We start from the raw sequence: 18,545 nt of genomic DNA on the forward strand, positions 1-18,545 counted from the left end.
TCTTCGACAGGTAAATCCTGTAGTCTATCAATTGAAGTTACCTGTCCATCTTAGGATTCATGACAAATTCCATGTCTCACTGCTAAAGCCGGCTATTTTACCTCACGCTCGTGAAGTGCACTCTCCTGCCTCTGATTCCTCTCGCTCTAGCTATGAGGTACGAGCCATAGTTGGTTCTAAGATGGTTAGAGGGCGCAGGTTCTTCTTGATAGATTGGGAGGGCTATGGCCCGGAACATCGCTCTTGGGAGCCTGAGGAGGCTGTCCATGCTCCCGACTTAGTTGCCGATTATCTGCGTCGCCGGGAGGGGGGCCCTTGAGGGGGAGGTACTGTTACGGTTGCTGCGAGCACTGGAGACTATGTCCAGATTTCTTGCTACTGCACATGTGCGAGCGCTGGAGACTAAGTCCAGATTTCTTGCTACTGCACATGTGCGAGCGCTGGAGACTAAGTCCAGATTTCTTGCTACTGCACATGTGCGAGCGCTGGAGACTAAGTCCAGATTTCTTGCTACTGCACATGTGCGAGCGCCAGAGACCAAGTCCAATCTTGGAGCCATTGCACATGTGCGGGTGACATCATCGCTGACACGAGGTCACATGTCTCTGACACCTTCTATGCCGATTGGTCGCTGGTCATGTGCTTGTGACGTCTTGCTCGGTGATAGGCCAGCATGACGTCACTCCTGTCGTTCTGGAAGCGGATTGGCTCTGGTGTCCTCCATCTTGGATGAGGCACAGAGTCTATATAAGACCCTGACACACGCCGCATGGTGCTCAGTCCTCTTGGTTCATGCATATGAGTAGACGCTCTGTGCGCGTTCCTCTAGGCATTCCTCTGTCTATGCTAGGTGAGCGCTACCGGCAGGGTAGCGTTCTTATACCTTACAGCTTCGGCTGCTGTCCGTATCCTTACCTCTTAGGGGAGCGGACATAGGCAGGTGCCTGAGGCACATGGTCTGGCTGGGCCTTGTGATTGTACTCGTAGGTGGACGTTGCCGCTAGGGTAACGTTCCTTATACTGCGTCTGGCAGTTGTTCGTATCCTCGCACACTAGGGGAGCGAACAGAGGTAGGAGCTTTGTGCGGCTTACGCTGCTGTTCGTCTCTTTTGCACCACTAGAAGAGCGGACCTAGGCAGGTGCCATATCTAGTGGTTCGTGTCCTCGCACACTAGTGGAGCGAACGCAGGTAGGAGCTTTGTGCGGCTTACGCTGCTGTTCGTCTCTTTTGCACCACTAGAAGAGCGGACCTAGGTAGGTGCCATTTCGCACACATTGCCTTTGTCTCTGTGATTATTAACAGAGATCATTCCACACACCCTCCAAGTAAGGGAGGAATTGCTTTACTTTCTTATTATATCCTTCTGTGAGTTAACAGAGGTATTGCACTCTGCCATAGTCTGCAGCAAAGTCTTTGCACGGTGGACCCTGACTGTCTGATACTCCTTTCGGTTATTATCAGACAGCCCCCCGTAACAGGGCTACACAACATAATTAACCCTACAATGTGTATTGGGGCCCGGTCCTCCCTTTTTTGCTATTATCTGCAAAATTACTTTAGTTAGAATTTTGAAACTCTAGGTATTCCTCAAGTTTGTGTCACACACAAGCAAATAGTGGACAACCCTGATTGTGTTCATTGATTTTTCTTTCAGTTTGCTAACATCTAGTCAGCAATGGCACAGTCTTCCTCCAAGCATCTGACTGACCAAGATATTAAAGCAATTATGTTTCAAAGTGATGATGAAAGTGAACTATCTTTGTCCGATGAAGAGTACCTGCCATCAGCTAATCAAACATCCTCATTCAGTGATTCTTCTGATGATGAAGAGTGGATCCTGAAGAAGTGATAAGTAGAACATCCAAAATGAATGTTTTTTGGGACAGTAATCCTTCATTAGTCGGACATACTCCAATACATAATACTGTGAGACATGCTCAAGTAGCTGTTGGAAGTCCCAGGTACTTTTCCCTAAAGACGTATTCTGTACTTTTTTTGACAATATTGGAGAAGAGGTCCCTTTATGTTTAAACCTAGAAGGAAGATGTATCGCTTCTACAAAAATTAAGTCCTGGAAAAATATCTCAAAAGAGGAACTTTATGCATGTATTGGACTTTTACTGCTGGCAGGGAGTCAAAAATCGTATGATGTTCCAATCAGAGAATAATTTCTGGACTCACTTTCTGATCCACACTATAAAGCAACAATGGCAGTTGACAGATATCAGGAATTTAGAAGAAACATTCGATTCACAGTTATATACCTTTGTGTGTTTTTCATATCTTTGTTTGAAATTTGGTAAAAAAAATGATTTTTGGTGTTTTCTGCAAAAAACTATAATTAAAATGTGTATTATTCATATCTTATTTTGCAATTTTGAAATAAACTTGTAAAAGTTATTTATGTGAGTTTCTCCATATGATTTGCACGGGGGTCTAAAAGGCCCGGGTTACGTACAAGTGTAGATTTGTGACATCACACATGCTAGGGTTAATTAATAACTGCACAGAAGAACACAGTTGATATCATTGAGGTACTGTCATATAAGCTATACCAGAGACAACTATTGACTGCCGTAACTGTAGATAAAGAAGTGAATCGCTCACCCTGAAAAGCACACATTGAACTATTAAATACTGACATGGAATTTAGATTGTGAACCCCGATGGGGGTGGTTTTGCGAACTATGATGGAGCATTGCAGCATAATAATATAATAATGGTGGTTAGGTCCCATTGACATCTATTATACTTAGTATTCGAGTCGAGCCACTCCAAGCGTCCAACCAGGTTGTTTGGAGTACCGAGCACTCAAGTCTCAAGTATGGTAGTGATTGTGCATCACTAAATACTACTATAAACTCTGCATCATATTTGTATGGAGAGTAGACCACCAACGTCACTTTCACATTTCTGTAATATGTGAATACAATTTCAGCATCAGATATTTCATCTATTTATTAACATTCAGACAATTTTTTTAATAGACTAAAAATTACACTGTAGAGCTTAGATTCACATTTTGCGGAATTGTTAATCACCCCGGTTTGGGCAGGGACTCATCCTGCAGATTTCAAGTTGTTGTAGAATACTAAGCTATAAAAGTTAATGTCCATCATCCGCAATCAATGTCATAATACATCTTTATAGAGGTCACAGCCCCACTCTGCGCTTTTTCCGCTGGTGAATGGAGTGGCAGCGCACATGATTGTTTATCGCTCCATACAAACCCCTCCAAGCTGTGGCCATGTGCCTGAGGAAAGGGGAAGAGGTGCCCCCTAGCCTAAATGATAGTGTAGTAAATAGATGTTTTAATGGTTTGCACAGTTTATTTGGAAAACCCAGTTTAATTACGGTATAACGGAAATAATCTGCAGCTTCTTATTAGACAATAGCTTGTATGTCAATTCTTAACCCTATGATTTCTGCTTGATTGCAGTGAATCAGAACATTCTTAATTACAAATATAAATCCTATCCAGACTCACACATATTCAAAATATCATGCATTAATGGTGGCAAAACCGCACACCCATGTGTGACCATAAAACACTGCGTGCAGGTGGACAGAAATTAATAGATATAAAATGATGAACGGATAATAAGAAGGTGTGTTACTTACTCGGAGAATTAAGCAGGCGGGAATGTTTGCAGTAATAAGCCACTTCTTGCTCGCAGTACTCTGCATTGTTAATCATTGCTTCCAGCTGATCAGCTCCGGCGCTGTAGTTTAATGACATGAAATACGCTCTCCCCGAAAATGATCGGAGCACAGGTGTCATCTCTGTAATGTTGTGCTGAACAATCGTCCATATTTTCTCCTCTGTGGGAAACAATTCAGTAAAAATCCAAATGAAATTTTCTGCAATAGATTATATATATATATATACAGTTAGGTCCAGAAGTATTTGGACAGTGACACAATTTTCGCGAGTTGGGCTCTGCATGCCACCACATTGGATTTGAAATGAAACCTCTACAACAGAATTCAAGTGCAGATTGTAACGTTTAATTTGAAGGTTTGAACAAAAATATCTGATAGAAATTGTAGGAATTGTACACATTTCTTTACAAACACTCCACATTTTAGGAGGTCAAAAGTAATTGGACAAATAAACCAAACCCAACAAAAAAATTTTTATTTTCAATATTTTGTTGCGAATCCTTTGGAGGCAATCACTGCCTTAAGTCTGGAACCCATGGACATCACCAAACGCTGGGTTTCCTCCTTCTTAATGCTTTGCCAGGCCTTTACAGCCGCAGCCTTCAGGTCTTGCTTGTTTGTGGGTCTTTCCGTCTTAAGTCTGGATTTGAGCAAGTGAAATGCATGCTCAATTGGGTAAAGATCTGGTGATTGACTTGGCCATTGCAGAATGTTCCACTTTTTTGCACTCATGAACTCCTGGGTAGCTTTGGCTGTATGCTTGGGGTCATTGTCCATCTGTACTATGAAGCGCCGTCCGATCAACTTTGCGGCATTTGGCTGAATCTGGGCTGAAAGTATATCCCGATACACTTCAGAATTCATCCGGCTACTCTTGTCTGCTGTTATGTCATCAATAAACACAAGTGACCCAGTGCCATTGAAAGCCATGCATGCCCATGCCATCACGTTGCCTCCACCATGTTTTACAGAGGATGTGGTGTGCCTTGGATCATGTGCCGTTCCCTTTCTTCTCCAAACTTTTTTCTTCCCATCATTCTGGTACAGGTTGATCTTGGTCTCATCTGTCCATAGAATACTTTTCCAGAACTGAGCTGGCTTCATGAGGTGTTTTTCAGCAAATTTAACTCTGGCCTGTCTATTTTTGGAATTGATGAATGGTTTGCATCTAGATGTGAACCCTTTGTATTTACTTTCATGGAGTCTTCTCTTTACTGTTGACTTAGAGACAGATACACCTACTTCACTGAGAGTGTTCTGGACTTCAGTTAATGTTGTGAACGGGTTCTTCTTCACCAAAGAAAGTATGCGGCGATCATCCACCACTGTTGTCATCCGTGGACGCCCAGGCCTTTTTGAGTTCCCAAGCTCACCAGTCAATTCCTTTTTTCTCAGAATGTACCCGACTGTTGTTTTTGCTACTCCAAGCATGTCTGCTATCTCTCTGATGGATTTTTTCTTTTTTTTCAGCCTCAGGATGTTCTGCTTCACCTCAATTGAGAGTTCCTTAGACCGCATGTTGTCTGGTCACAGCAACAGCTTCCAAATGCAAAACCACACACCTGTAATCAACCCCAGACCTTTTAACTACTTCATTGATTACAGGTTAACGAGGGAGATGCCTTCAGAGTTAATTGCAGCCCTTAGAGTCCCTTGTCCAATTACTTTTGGTCCCTTGAAAAAGAGGAGGCTATGCATTACAGAGCTATGATTCCGAAACCCTTTCTCCGATTTGGATGTGAAAACTCTCATATTGCAGCTGGGAGTGTGCACTTTCAGCCCATATTATATATATATATATAATTGTATTTCTGAACATGTTTTTGTAAACAGCTAAAATAACAAAACTTGTACCACTGTCCAAATATTTCTGGACCTAACTGTATATATATATATATATATATATATATACATGTTAAGAGTCCCCCCTAAGATGGCACTGGGATGGATTTCATTAACCCCAGTCTCTTCCTCATTTGTTAATTATATATTTGTTTATGTAATTATATAATATTATAATATACAGTATATACATTATGTCTATCCCAATGCCATCTTGGGTAGGAGGGAAGGGAATGTTAATATGTCAGTTAAGCACCTCAACCTCCATAACTCCATAAGGCCATGTTCGCATGCAGTTTTCTTATTTTCATGTTTTTGAACAATGATAGCAAAAAAAATGCATTAGATGCCCACCTCACTATTATCTTAATGGTCTATATCTACAGTACATGTTACAGCCATCTATAACATCATAACACTGTATATAACACCAGACAACTGGGAAAACATACACTGTAACTTAGGAACTTAAAGTAGGACTACATGGTCACTGACATGTCAATTGCACACAACCTACTTTAAAGTCTAGGGGATAACAGGTTTGGTTTTATGGCTTTCAGCACAACACTGAGATTCTCATCACCAACATATGTCAACATTAGTGATGTGGGAGCATGCTCGGCACAGCTTGATACTCGATTCTCAGAGTGCGTGAGACGCTTGGCTCTCGATAAAGGATCTTGCAAGTGCTCAACATTGTCAACTCCCCACCCAGTGAGAGAAAATGTTTCCGTCTTCTGGAAAAAAAGCTTGAGTTTCCCATTGATTTTTATTTTATGCTTGGTACTTGAGTCAAGCCCATTCAAACATACAACCTACTCGACGTGACTACCAAGCACTCAAGCACCGAGCATTTTAGTGCTTGCTCATCACTACTAGTCAACATGTAGTCTTATCTTATAGCTTAATTACTATATAATGTTCTACTAATTTTCCAGGTGTTAAAACCCTCACCGTTCAGAGAAAACACCCCTCTGCAGTATGCAGCTTCTCCGTTAGTGGTGTGCACAGAGCACTATACGGGCTCAATAGTAAGTTTATTGGTCAGTACATTCACTTTCACAGAGTTCTCCACAGACTCATAGACTACAGGCTGATGAAAAATCGCAGCATGTTGTGATTGGCAGCATGTGTTCGATCACGCTCACCCATACAAGTCTATGGGTCCATGTCAAACATCGGACTGAACTCAGATTACATCCAAGATGCATTCTGATATACACAGAGACAGGTAATGGAGAAAATGGAGAGATTACTCTCTCCATCTTCTCTTTAACTGTGCTCCAATTCTCACATGTGAGAGAATCAGAGTATAGTGAATGACTCACGCTCACAGCAGAGTTTCATTGAGGGTCATTAGCATATCACATCCAATTCTCTCGCATTGGATATCCTTGGGTGACCCCGGCCTTACATTGATGTACTTATCCTTATTCTTGTACTTAGCAGGGACAGCAGCTGACAGAAATCTAACCGAAGTCTACCCTTTCCCCACTTTACATCATGTATGACCACCTCTTCATTCACCGCAGCCATGATATAATGCACGCTCATCAATTCTTTATCAGTCATCACATCATCCAAACCCTTTTTCCGCTCTATTGCATTAGTAACTTCAGCCCAACAATTAATGGAGGCAGCGTGGCAGAAAATGAAAAGCTATTGAGGAGCATTGCTAGATTTATAGCATGTATAAACTGGGATCAGGTTCCTCCACTCATTATCCTCCTCAGTTTAATATCATTGCTGCCATTAACGCAGAGAGATATTGTTATTTTATCACCCTTCACCCTTCGTTGCCATGCCAGGCAGCTCCGGGAGGAGAATCAGGTTGGTAGCTGTAAATATTCAGGGATTCACTGCACTGTCTATCTATACAAAGTTATATACATCTCCAAAACAACAATTTTAAGACCTGCTTAAACTGTTTCCAAATGCAAAAGGTGACTGTGCTTTAATTTCCATTAACGCTACCACTTTATGATGCATCTGCTGGATTTCATTGTCTAGTTTAGCAGATGCTGTCTGCTGTCAGTCTCCGCAGACAGGTTTACAACCATTGAGTCCAGTGCAAACTGCTAATCCGCATTCAAGATTGGACATTTATCACCCCTAGGAGAAAGCTTGCAGAAATCTTGTAAGCAAAGTATAACCCCACTCATACTAAACCACTCTTCATTAATAGTGATGAGCAGACTAGCAAATAACAGGGACCCGCTGATCCTGGTGATCCATTTCCGGGCTGGATTCTGGTCCCCTTATAGGTTTATGGGGACTAGAATCTGGCAATTAAAAATGGTGGTAGAAAGGCTAAAGGGATGAGAGCAGGCGTGCTGTACTTACTGAGACACCAGCACGACTGTACGCTGCTCCCAGGCAGCGCATTTACTTTCAGTGCTACACATTAGGCTCCTTTCATATGCCCTGCTTTCCCTGCTCACCAGCGCCTGTGATTGGTTGCAGTCAGACGTACCCCCACCCTGAGTGGCAGAGTGGCAGCTGACTGCAACGAATCACAGGCGCCAGGACGGCTGGTGGGCGGGGAAAGCAGTGCAACTGTCTGCATTTCAATATTGTGGTTAAAAAATAAATTAATAAAACAATTGGCGTAGGGTCCCCCCAAATTATGACACCCAACACGGATCAAGCATACGGCTACAGGCTTCAGCCTTCAGCCTTTCGCTTATCTTGGCTGTGTATCAAAATAAGAGGAACTGCATGCGTTTTTCTTTTTTTTTATTATTTAAATAAATTATTAAGAAAATGCAGTCACCCCCAATTTTGATACCCAGCCATAATAAAACTCAACAGCTGGGGGCTGGTATTCTCAGCCTGATGAATCCCATGGTTATTATGATCCCCCAGGCTAAGAATAGCCACCTACAGCCACCCCAGCATTGTTGCATCCATTAGATGCGACAAGCCCAGTGCTTTACCCAGCTCATCCTGATTGCCCTAGTGCGGTGGCAAATGGGGTAATAGGGGTAAATGATAATGCACAACAGTCATCAAGCCCAGAATTAGTGATGGTAGGGGTCTATGAGACCCCTCCATGACTAATCCTATAATTAAAAAGAAGTAAACACAAACACAGAGAAAAACCCTTTATTTGACATAAAATACAACACCCTATTTTTCTTCTTTATTAACCCCAAAAAGACCCTTGAAGTTCCAAGCTAATCCACATAATGTCCCACAACGGTCCTGGCTCTGCTACATCTGAGCCTGGGTATCAAAATTGGAGGGGACTGTACATTGTTTTGTTAAAATTATTTATTTTAATAGTTTAAAAAAAGCCGCATGCAGTTCCTCTTATTTTGATACACAGCCAAGATAAGTGAAAGGCTGGAGGCTGCAGCCTGTAGCCGTATGCTTTATCTGTGCTGGATATCATAATATGGGGGCCCTACGCCAATTGTTTTATTTATTTATTTTTGCACCGCAATATTGACCCGCAGACAGCACCTGAGTTTAGCTGCAGTCAGACGCTGTCACACAGGAAATGTTTAGCGGCCCAGGAAGTAAAGGAGAGGTCGCGGTAGCAGTGTACATGGGGACTAGAATGATATTAGTGGTAGAAGGAGAGGATAACTTGTCACGCTCCCCAGGTCCCGTCGCCGCCTTTCACTCACCACTCTGGTCCCTGATCCTCCTGCCCACGACTCCTCGGCTCACTCCCCCTCTTCTGCGCCCCCCATGCTTCCAATCCTTTGGTCCCGGCGTTTCCCTGTGACCCAGGACACACCGTTGGGCTCTCCTGCATCTTCTGCACCACTTCGTGCTCTGGTCTCCAGCACACGGGCCTCGCGCATGCGCATTACGGCGCGCGCGCGGTCACTGAACTCTTCTTAAAGGGCCAGCAACCAGAGACAGGATATTGCCAAACACAAGTACAGGGTATATTAGGATCTCCTTTCCATGGTGGTGGTGCCTGATCAATGTGTTTTATTAGCTAGGTGTTCAGGTCCCTCTTGCCTTGTCTCCTAATAACCCTGTGTCTTTCGCAGAGCCAGTCCTGCCACGCTAACCTGGTCCTGACAACGGCTTGCCCAGGAAGTCTTTCGGTGACTGTCTGCTGTGAACTCCACTATCTCCTTCAGCCTGAACCCATCTCCGATCCCCGACTTCTCCTGGTGACCTCTGCCCTCTCGTCCAGCTGGATCCAGACCCCGCTTGACGACTCTACCCGGCAACTGAATCTGAGTCTCGTCATCTGGACCGTCTCCAGGAGCTCCATGGCCCCAGAGACATCTTCATACCAGTCTCCTGAAGGACGCTGTTCCTGTACCTCTAGTGCTCTGGCTACCATGGCCGGCTAGGCCCTCTGGTGGGGTGATCGGACAGTCCCTGTACAGGGGTTAGCTCCGGGTTGCCTTACTGGGGGAGTCCGGTGCACGGCCCAGAGAATGCACCACCAGGACATAACATAACTTCAGTCCTCAGGTAAATATAATTGAGATTGTTTTCATCAGTCAAAAAAATCTTCAAGAAACTTCACATCAAAGATAAACTGTCAGGAGGTGCACAAAATTACCGATACTATAAATTACTTCTAGATAAACAATTGCAGTAAGAAAACATAAGACGGCAGACAGCGGGTTTCCACTGTATCATCATTACTGATTCTCAATAGAGGTGAGTGAATAGTTAGAAATTCAAAGTCTTTGAATGTTCCACATAAATTTACCTGCAGCTAATATATTATCCACAAATCGCAATATTGCAAAGCCTCCAATTGCCTATATGAATTTATATATAAATAATACAAATTTTTGGCTCTTTATTGCAAACATAGCCCTACTAATTGTTCAAGTGGCCTCAGGTTATCTGCCAAGGGGAAAATACATGTTTTGTCGGCAGTATTATACTTCTTAGGTAACTTAAAAAGTAAGAACAGTCCAAAAATTATCCCTTTTCAGGAGGCATATGATTTCTTTTCTAGGGTTTATAAATGGTAAAAATAGAAGAGTCATGGAAATAATAGAGGAAGCAGCAAAACGCATGTCAGGGGTGCGTCTTTGTCTACCACACAGGTCTTTTACAGTCCTATATTCACCTTAACTATGTTTATACTCTCTCTCAGCTTTTCAGCCTTAGCAGTCTCCTTATTGAGCATTTAACTTTGTCCTCCTTTTCAGGCTGACTATAATTAACTTTTGGCTACTTTTCCTCTGTCCTCGAGCCTGGATATAGTCTACAAATGCCTGTCTAGGGCACTGACACATTTATAATTTTTAATTCACATTTTCACATATATTTTATTAATTTTGTAATACAGTACTATATGTACCATTTTGCAGGGGTTTTGCCCTCATTATTTCAGCATACTCAGCTGCATTTGGACTTTGTCCAAGTTCCTTACTACAGTTGAATCCTGTAATTTCATACAGTTAACTACAGATGAGCGAACCGAAAAAGTAAAGTTCTGTGCTCATATCGAACACCGACTTTACAAAAAAATGAGTGTTTAGGCCCTGTGCACACACTGTATTTTTACAAATGGTTTTTTTTGTGTTTATGCTGCAGAAATTTCTTGAGGAAATGGTTGCAACCTTTCTGCAGACATTCCCGAGTAAAACCTATGGAAAAAAAAAAAAAAATAGCTGTGCGCACACTGCCTTTTTTTCTAAAGAACATTCTGTCTGCAAAATGTCACTTCTTTTCTGCAGATACCTGCGTTTTTGCCATAGATAATGGTAAAAATGCAGGGACCAATCAGCGGAAAAAGCGCATCGAAAACGCGGTAAAAACACGGCAAAAACACATGCGTTATTGGTGCATTTGTTGAACGCAAGTGCGCTAATCTTTCAGACTCTCAAGAAATTTCTTGAGAAATGTCTTGAGAAAAATCCTTTTTCTAGTGCGCACAGGGCCTTAAGTTAGGAGTTCGGGTGCTTTGCGTGTGCTCGGCCCTGTGCAAGGTGCTTGAAGTGTTTGAACATCTCGTACTGTAAGTAACAACAGCATTATCGGATGTAGTACGCACAAAAAAAAATAATTTAAGAATGGAACACTCCCTCGGAAGTGATCTGTTTATGGCTGGCTGTATGTGTGAAGAGACCCAAACTGCTAAATCAGTGACTTTTAATGGGGTTCAGGTCAAGTCTAGGTCCCAAACCAAACTTTTTCTAAGCTGAATCCACTGAACCATACTTCCACGGGTCCACTAATCTCTACAATTGACCATTTGATGTCTGGAGTATATTAATATTCTGAACCCTGTAGGACTTTTTTCCACAGTGTATTTATGGTCACATCATCTGTTTTTACTAACATCAAATACTGATTTCTTTGTTTTTGATGTTCTGCCTTCTGCATTTAACGTGCTTTGGTTTTGCATATTGTTCTCATTTTCTGTATACAGTCATATGAAAAAGTTTGGGCACCCCGATTAATGTTAACCTTTCTTCTTTATAACAATTTGGGTTTTTGCAACAGCTATTTCAGTTTCATATATCTAATAACTGATGGACTGAGTAATATTTCTGGATTGAAATGAGGTTTATTGTACTAACAGAAAATGTGCAATCCGCATTTATAAAAAATTTGACCGGTGCAAAACTATGGGCACCTTAACATTAAAGTGACATTAATATTTTGTAGATCCTCCTTTTGCAAAAATCACAGCCTCTAGTCGCTTCCTGTAGCTTTTAATGAGTTCCTGGATCCTGGATAAAGGTATATTTAACCATTCCTGTTTACAAAACAATTCCAGTTCAGTTAAGTTTGATGGTCGCCGAGCATAGACAGCACGCTTCAAATCATCCCACAGATGTTCAATGATATTCAGGTCTGGGGACTGGGATGACCATTCCAGAACATTGTAATAGTTCCTCTACATAAATGCCTGAGTAGATGTGGAGCGGTGTTTTGGATCATTGTCTTGCTGAAATATCCATCCCCTGTGTAACTTCAACTTCGTCACTGATTCTTGCACATTATTGTCAAGAATCTGCTGATACTAAGTTGAATCCATGCGACCCTCAACTTTAACAAGATTCCCGGTGCCGGCATTGGCCACACAGCCCCAAAGCATGATAAAACCTCCACCAAATTTTACTGTGGGTAGCAAGTGCTTTTCTTGGAATGCCTTTTTTTTTTGCCTCCATGCGCAACGCCTTTTTGTATGACCAAACAACTCAATCTTTGTTTCATCAGTCCACAGGACCTTCTTCCAAAATAAAACTAGCTTGTCCAAATGTTCTTTTGCATACCTCAGGCAACTCTGTTTGTGGCGTGCTTGCAGAAACGGCTTCTTTCGCATCACTCTCCCATCCTGCTTTTCCTTGTGCAAAGTGCGCTGTATTGTTGACCGATGCACATTGACACCATCTGCAGCAAGGTGATGCTGCAGGTCTTTGGAGGTGGTCTGTGGATTGTCCTTGACTGTTCTCACCATTCTTCTTCTCTGCCTTTCTGATATTTTTCTTGGCCTGCCACTTCTGGGCTTAACAAAAACTGTACCTGTGTTCTTCCATTTCCTTACTATGTTCCTCACAGTGGAAACTGACAGTTTAAATCTCTGAGACAACTTTTTGTATCCTTCCCCTGAACAACTATGTTGAATAATCTTTGTTTTCAGATCATTTGAGAGTTGTTTTGAGGAGCCCATGATGCCACTCTTCATAGGAGATTTAGTGCTTTAGTAAGTCAGTAAAAAGTAGTTAGGAGTGTTCAAATCAAGAAATTGATAAGGGTGCCCATACTTTTGCACCAGTCCTGTGGACTGATGAAACAAAGATTGAGTTGTTTGGTCATACAAAAAGGCGTTATGCATGGAGGCAAAAAAAAAGGCATTCCAAGAAAAGCACTTGCTACCGACAGTAAAAGTTGGTGGAGGTTTTATCATGCTTTGGGGCTGTGTGGCCAATGCCGGCACTGGGAATCTTGTTAAAGTTGAGGGTCGCATGGATTCAACTCAGTATCAGCAGATGCTTGACAATAATGTGCAAGAATCAGTGACAAAGTTGAAGTTACACAGGGGATGGATATTTCAGCAAGACAATGATCCAAAACACCGCTCCACATCTACTCAGGCATTTATGTAGAGGAACTATTACAATGTTCTGGAATGGTCATCCCAGTCCCCAGACCTGAATATCATTGAACATCTGTGTGATGATTTGAAGCGTGCTGTCTATGCTCGGCGACCATCAAACTTAACTGAACTGGAATTGTTTTGTAAACAGGAATGGTTAAATATACCTTTATCCAGGATCCAGGAACTCATTAAAAGCTACAGGAAGCGACTAGAGGCTGTGATTTTTGCAAAAGGAGGATCTACAAAATATTAATGTCACTTTAATGTTAAAGTGCCCATAGTTTTGCACCGGTCAAATTTTGTATAAATGCGGATTGCACATTTTCTGTTAGTACAATAAACCTCATTTCAATCCAGAAATATTACTCAGTCCATCAGTTATTAGATATATGAAACTGAAATAGCTGTTGCAAAAACCCAAATTGTTATAAAGAAAAAAGGTTAACATTAATAGGGGTGCCCAAACTTTTTCATATGACTGTATGTTTCTTTACTAGGTTGTAATATAGCTCCCTCTATTGATCAAACTTTATCATCACCAGCCTTGTTATTTCATGCTTCTTTTCTCCTCCCCTTTGAGGTGCATTTTGGGTAGGAAGCCTCCATTTTCTGATGACTCACAGACTGAGGATATTCTCCATTTTATCCCCTTTGTTACGGCATTGCTGGTAAGGAAATCTATGTTTTGTTGCCATCTGAAACTCTGGAATCTTACCATGTTTTGATAGCTCTACTAGTTAAATTCAGGCTGCTTGTACATTTCTATGTGTATTGTCAAGCTTCTATATGTATGTTCCCTCTTACATTATACACGCGCTGATTGTACATATCATATTGTTCTAGTTTCACCAAACAAACATATCTACTAATGTTCAATAAATACAGACTTCCTTCAAGCAACAGACTTCTTATTTGCTATTGTGGATAAAGGTTTAGCTGCCTGTCAAACTTCATACACCCCAGGGCCTATGTAGGAGGACAGGGCACTTGATATGTTTGCAATTTGTGTATTTGCTGTGCATGTTACACTAATAAAGCTTATTGCTGCAGCATCTTTCACCTATGTATACCTTCGGAGGTCCCCTGTGTGGTTTTGGCCTTGTCTGACATTCTTCTTTTAACCAATTTTTTTCATTTTTATATTTGTTCCATACAGACTACTTTTTCTTCATCTTGGCTATCACTCCTGATTTTTTGTAGGTTTTTGTTTATGTCAAATATACTGTAGCTGCTTCAGCGACTAGTAGTAGCCCTAATGCTAGCACGGATGAGGGAGCACTGTGTCTGAAAGGCTCACAGAGGGGCCTGCTGGTCACTCTTCTGGGTGGCAAGCATCTGCTCAGCAAACATTTGTAGAGCAGCTACCTCAGCTTTTATTGGTAATAAGTCAAATTGAATTCCATCTTGCAAGTTGTAGCACATTTTCCTATATTACTTTCATAGCAACAGACTAAAAGCATGGCCACACAATAGTTATCCATTTGCTTAATAGTAACAATACACCTGTCATCCCACGAGCATTCCAGCATACAGCTTTCCATGCTGAAGGTCCGTTGGTTCCTTTTCATTACCGCATTGTGACAGTTGATTGTATGACCAGTGTCATTGTCATCATCATTTTAAGTCTGTCAGCTTCATTGTCTGCTATAACATAACATTTTAAAGGTCCTCAAGAGACACAGAGCACTAATAAAGATGTGCAATTTGCTGTCCTCTATTCCAATGCATTCTGATGAGTATATTTTTACTGGAAAAATATCAGAGAGATGATATTTCTTATTCAACACATGTTCCTACTGACAAATTTGGTCTCTTCTTTAAAGGGCTTCAGTAGACGACCTCATCCTTCATTAGTTGCCAATCTCAAAGTAAGCCCTCACTCAAGTTTTGCTGTTGCATGATATAGTCTGTCATCACTTTAAACTGCTTGCTTAGATACTCCAAAATATGCAGCATGAAATTCTGGCAGGTTGCAACATTGCAAATCAGGCAGCACTCTGGGAGACATATCTGCTTTTGCAAAGAAAGAAGGGCATGATTTGCCACATAAGAATGATTGAAATGAGCTGACACTTTCCTGGCCATGAGAACCTCCTTCCTAAAACAAATGTATTTCTGAAAGAAATGTTGTACAATTAAAATAAGTATTTGGGTCATGTAAAGCATGTGAGTTAGTTTTAAGGGTAATCAATGTGAGGTGTAGTATGAATAAAACCACAAATGTTTATTAATTAAAACAAAAGAAAAAAAACAAATTCAAGGTAAAAATTACATGAACACGATGTGATATATGTAGGTGATACACGAAGATAGATAATACCAGGTAATAATATACAAATCAAATATACTCACTCACTGAAGAAGGCACGCCAAAACGCACGTCGAGGTGGGTGATGCAGGAGAATATTGGTCATCCAACAGGTAATGTGTGCTACTAATGCACATTATCTCCATTTGAGTTAGCACTTGCTAACATCTACCAGGGACTATGTTTACACTGCACGTGTCACTTTAGTTGCTTACCACCATCCTGCTACTTTGGTTTTGTCATTTTTTGGGACCATGAACTGTCGCATCAGGCTTGTTACTGAGCATTAAGCAGTTTATCATTAAGGACTATTTTTGGTACCACCTGCTGCTATATAGATATATTTATAGTTATATCCTAGCCTTGTTTTAAGCACTACTTATAAATTAACAGGGAATCTATTTATTTACATTGATATATTTTTCTGCTTGTATGCTGTTGATTTGTCTAGGATACACTTAGCATTACACATATTCTTTATATTTATTTTTATATTTAATTGCAGCCATTATCCATATTGTTTAGTGGTTCCATTGTATTTGCATTTATTTTTGCATTTTGTACATTGTCTCTGGCTAAAAAAAAGCACCTGTTATTATTATTATAATATGAATTTTGATTTGTGTATTATAACCTGGTATTATCTATCTTCAGGTATCACCTACATATGTCACATCGTGTTCATGTAATTTTTACCTTGACTTCGTTTTTTTCGTTTGTCTTAATAAACATTTGTAGTTTTATTTATACTTGACCTCCTGTCAGTTTTCTTTTTCGGTGAATTTGTTCTGTTTCTTTCTAATTGGTCTTTATACACTAGTCCTCGATATTCGGCACTTAATATAATGTATTATACAATTTATATTATTATATATCAACACTCTTGGTTGGCTTATGTACCTTGATTTGTTTTTCTTAATTACTTTTAAGGCTAGGCAGGATCCAACTCTAATTAAAAAGGACTTAAACTGATGGGAGGAGTGCTCAGTAAGAAAGGAGTGCATTACAAATATTAAAAAACTGACCAGCACCTCAATACAGTATAAGACACTGTGAACAGATGCAAGCTGTCATGATTATCAATGAATAGTCATGACAGCTTGCACCTGTTCACACTAATCTTTTCCTATTTAGAAGTGCCTGTCAGTTTTTTTGATATTTGAAATCAATGCTGGCACTGTATTGTGTCTTTTGGGGATGGGGTAATTTTTATTGAGAAGCATAGGAGCAACGAGATATACCTTTCAGTAGCAGCGGCTTCACAACCTGTCCCAACTGTAGTGGTGCATTGCTGCCGCTCAAAACATTAACCTAGTCAGCTGCAAATGTAATGTAATATAATTGCCATTGTTGCTGCTTCAGTTGTCTAAGGTGTATTGCACATTGGAGCTCAAAGTTAAGTAGAGTGAGTAGCCTACATTCCCCTGTTTAATCACCAGTAGATTATCATTAGAGGACTACTTGGCCTTCTGCCAGGTAGTCCAGCAGATTCATGATCTCTGTATAACTGTTAGATCTGCAGCAGAGAAAACATTGATTTTATCAAAATGACAGCAAACAGCTCAGTTGGTGACACATTGCTGGAATCAGAATCTCTGTCTCTACAGTATGCTGGTCTCAGATGAGGTAGCAAAAACCTGCTGACAGAGTCCCTTTAAGGTTAAGCATATACTGATGTTTCTCAATAGTCAGCGAACTACAGAAGGTGGTATGGCAATGTCTGCAAAACCATCACCTTGACAAAGTGAGAGTATAGTTGGAAAACCATCGGTTACTGGGAAGGTATGCCGTATTCTCAACACACAATAAGGAATGGATATTTGCGGATGAGTAAGAGTATGAGAAGCAGTATTGTGGATGACAGTGATAATGAAACCAACCAGGAACTACTTGAGGGTTGCAACATGGCTGATAGAAACATGAGTGCAGCAAGAAGAGGGGGATACCAACTAGAGGCTTTCTCTAATTTCTGGCCAGCTGGACGTTTCCAAATAGGCAGGTGATGTTGGATGGAAGAAGAAAAGCTAGGCAGGTCCACAACCCATGAGCAAGCACTTGCAATAGACCACTGTGTTCTTGTCTGATATTGAACCATGCATTATGGAAATCTTTCTTTGGTCTTTTAAAAATTATGACCTGCCCATCTCAGAATCTTGGAGGAACACTTTCCGTGACACAAAAGCCTTGGTTTCAGGATTTTTGTTTAGTAGCAAAATCAGTACAGAGGGATTCTCTCCCAGTTTGCATTTTCCAAATAATTCAAACATGCTGTTATTAACCCCTTTACCTCTAAGCCTGGCTCCCATCTTAATGACCCAGCCATTTTTTTTCAATTTTGAACAGTATCACTTAGACAGGTTATATCTCTGGAATGCTTCAACCGACTCCAGTGATTATGAGAATGTTTGTTTGTGACTTGTTGTACTTCATAATAGTGGTAAATTTAGGATGATACTTTTTGTGTTTGTGAAAATATTGGAAATTTGGTGAAAATTTTGCAATTTTCAAACTTTAAACCCTTCTAATTTCCTAACAAAAAAATTATGTTTAAAAAATTTGTTTTGACGTAAAGTAGACAGGTGGAAAATTTTATTTATTAGCTATGTTGTGTGACATAACTCTCGGATTTAATGGCATGAAAATTCAAAGTTTATCAACAATTTCTCATTTTTGCAACAAAATATAGAAAA

At 40.8% G+C, this 18,545-nt stretch overlaps 1 protein-coding gene across 1 annotated transcript in view; it reads right to left on the minus strand.

The window, feature by feature from the left end:
* LOC142289690 (contactin-associated protein-like 5) overlaps positions 1–18,545 on the minus strand; it is a 766,069-nt gene that overhangs the window by 499,139 nt on the left and 248,385 nt on the right. Inside the window, exon 12 of the mRNA XM_075333618.1 lies at positions 3,623–3,823. Coding sequence (XP_075189733.1) covers positions 3,623–3,823 — 201 coding nt within the window. The remainder of the gene's footprint in view (positions 1–3,622; positions 3,824–18,545) is intronic.

This window comes from Anomaloglossus baeobatrachus, chromosome 2 (assembly GCF_048569485.1).
Source record: "Anomaloglossus baeobatrachus isolate aAnoBae1 chromosome 2, aAnoBae1.hap1, whole genome shotgun sequence".
In the NCBI taxonomy this organism is placed as follows: Eukaryota; Metazoa; Chordata; class Amphibia; order Anura; family Aromobatidae; genus Anomaloglossus; species Anomaloglossus baeobatrachus.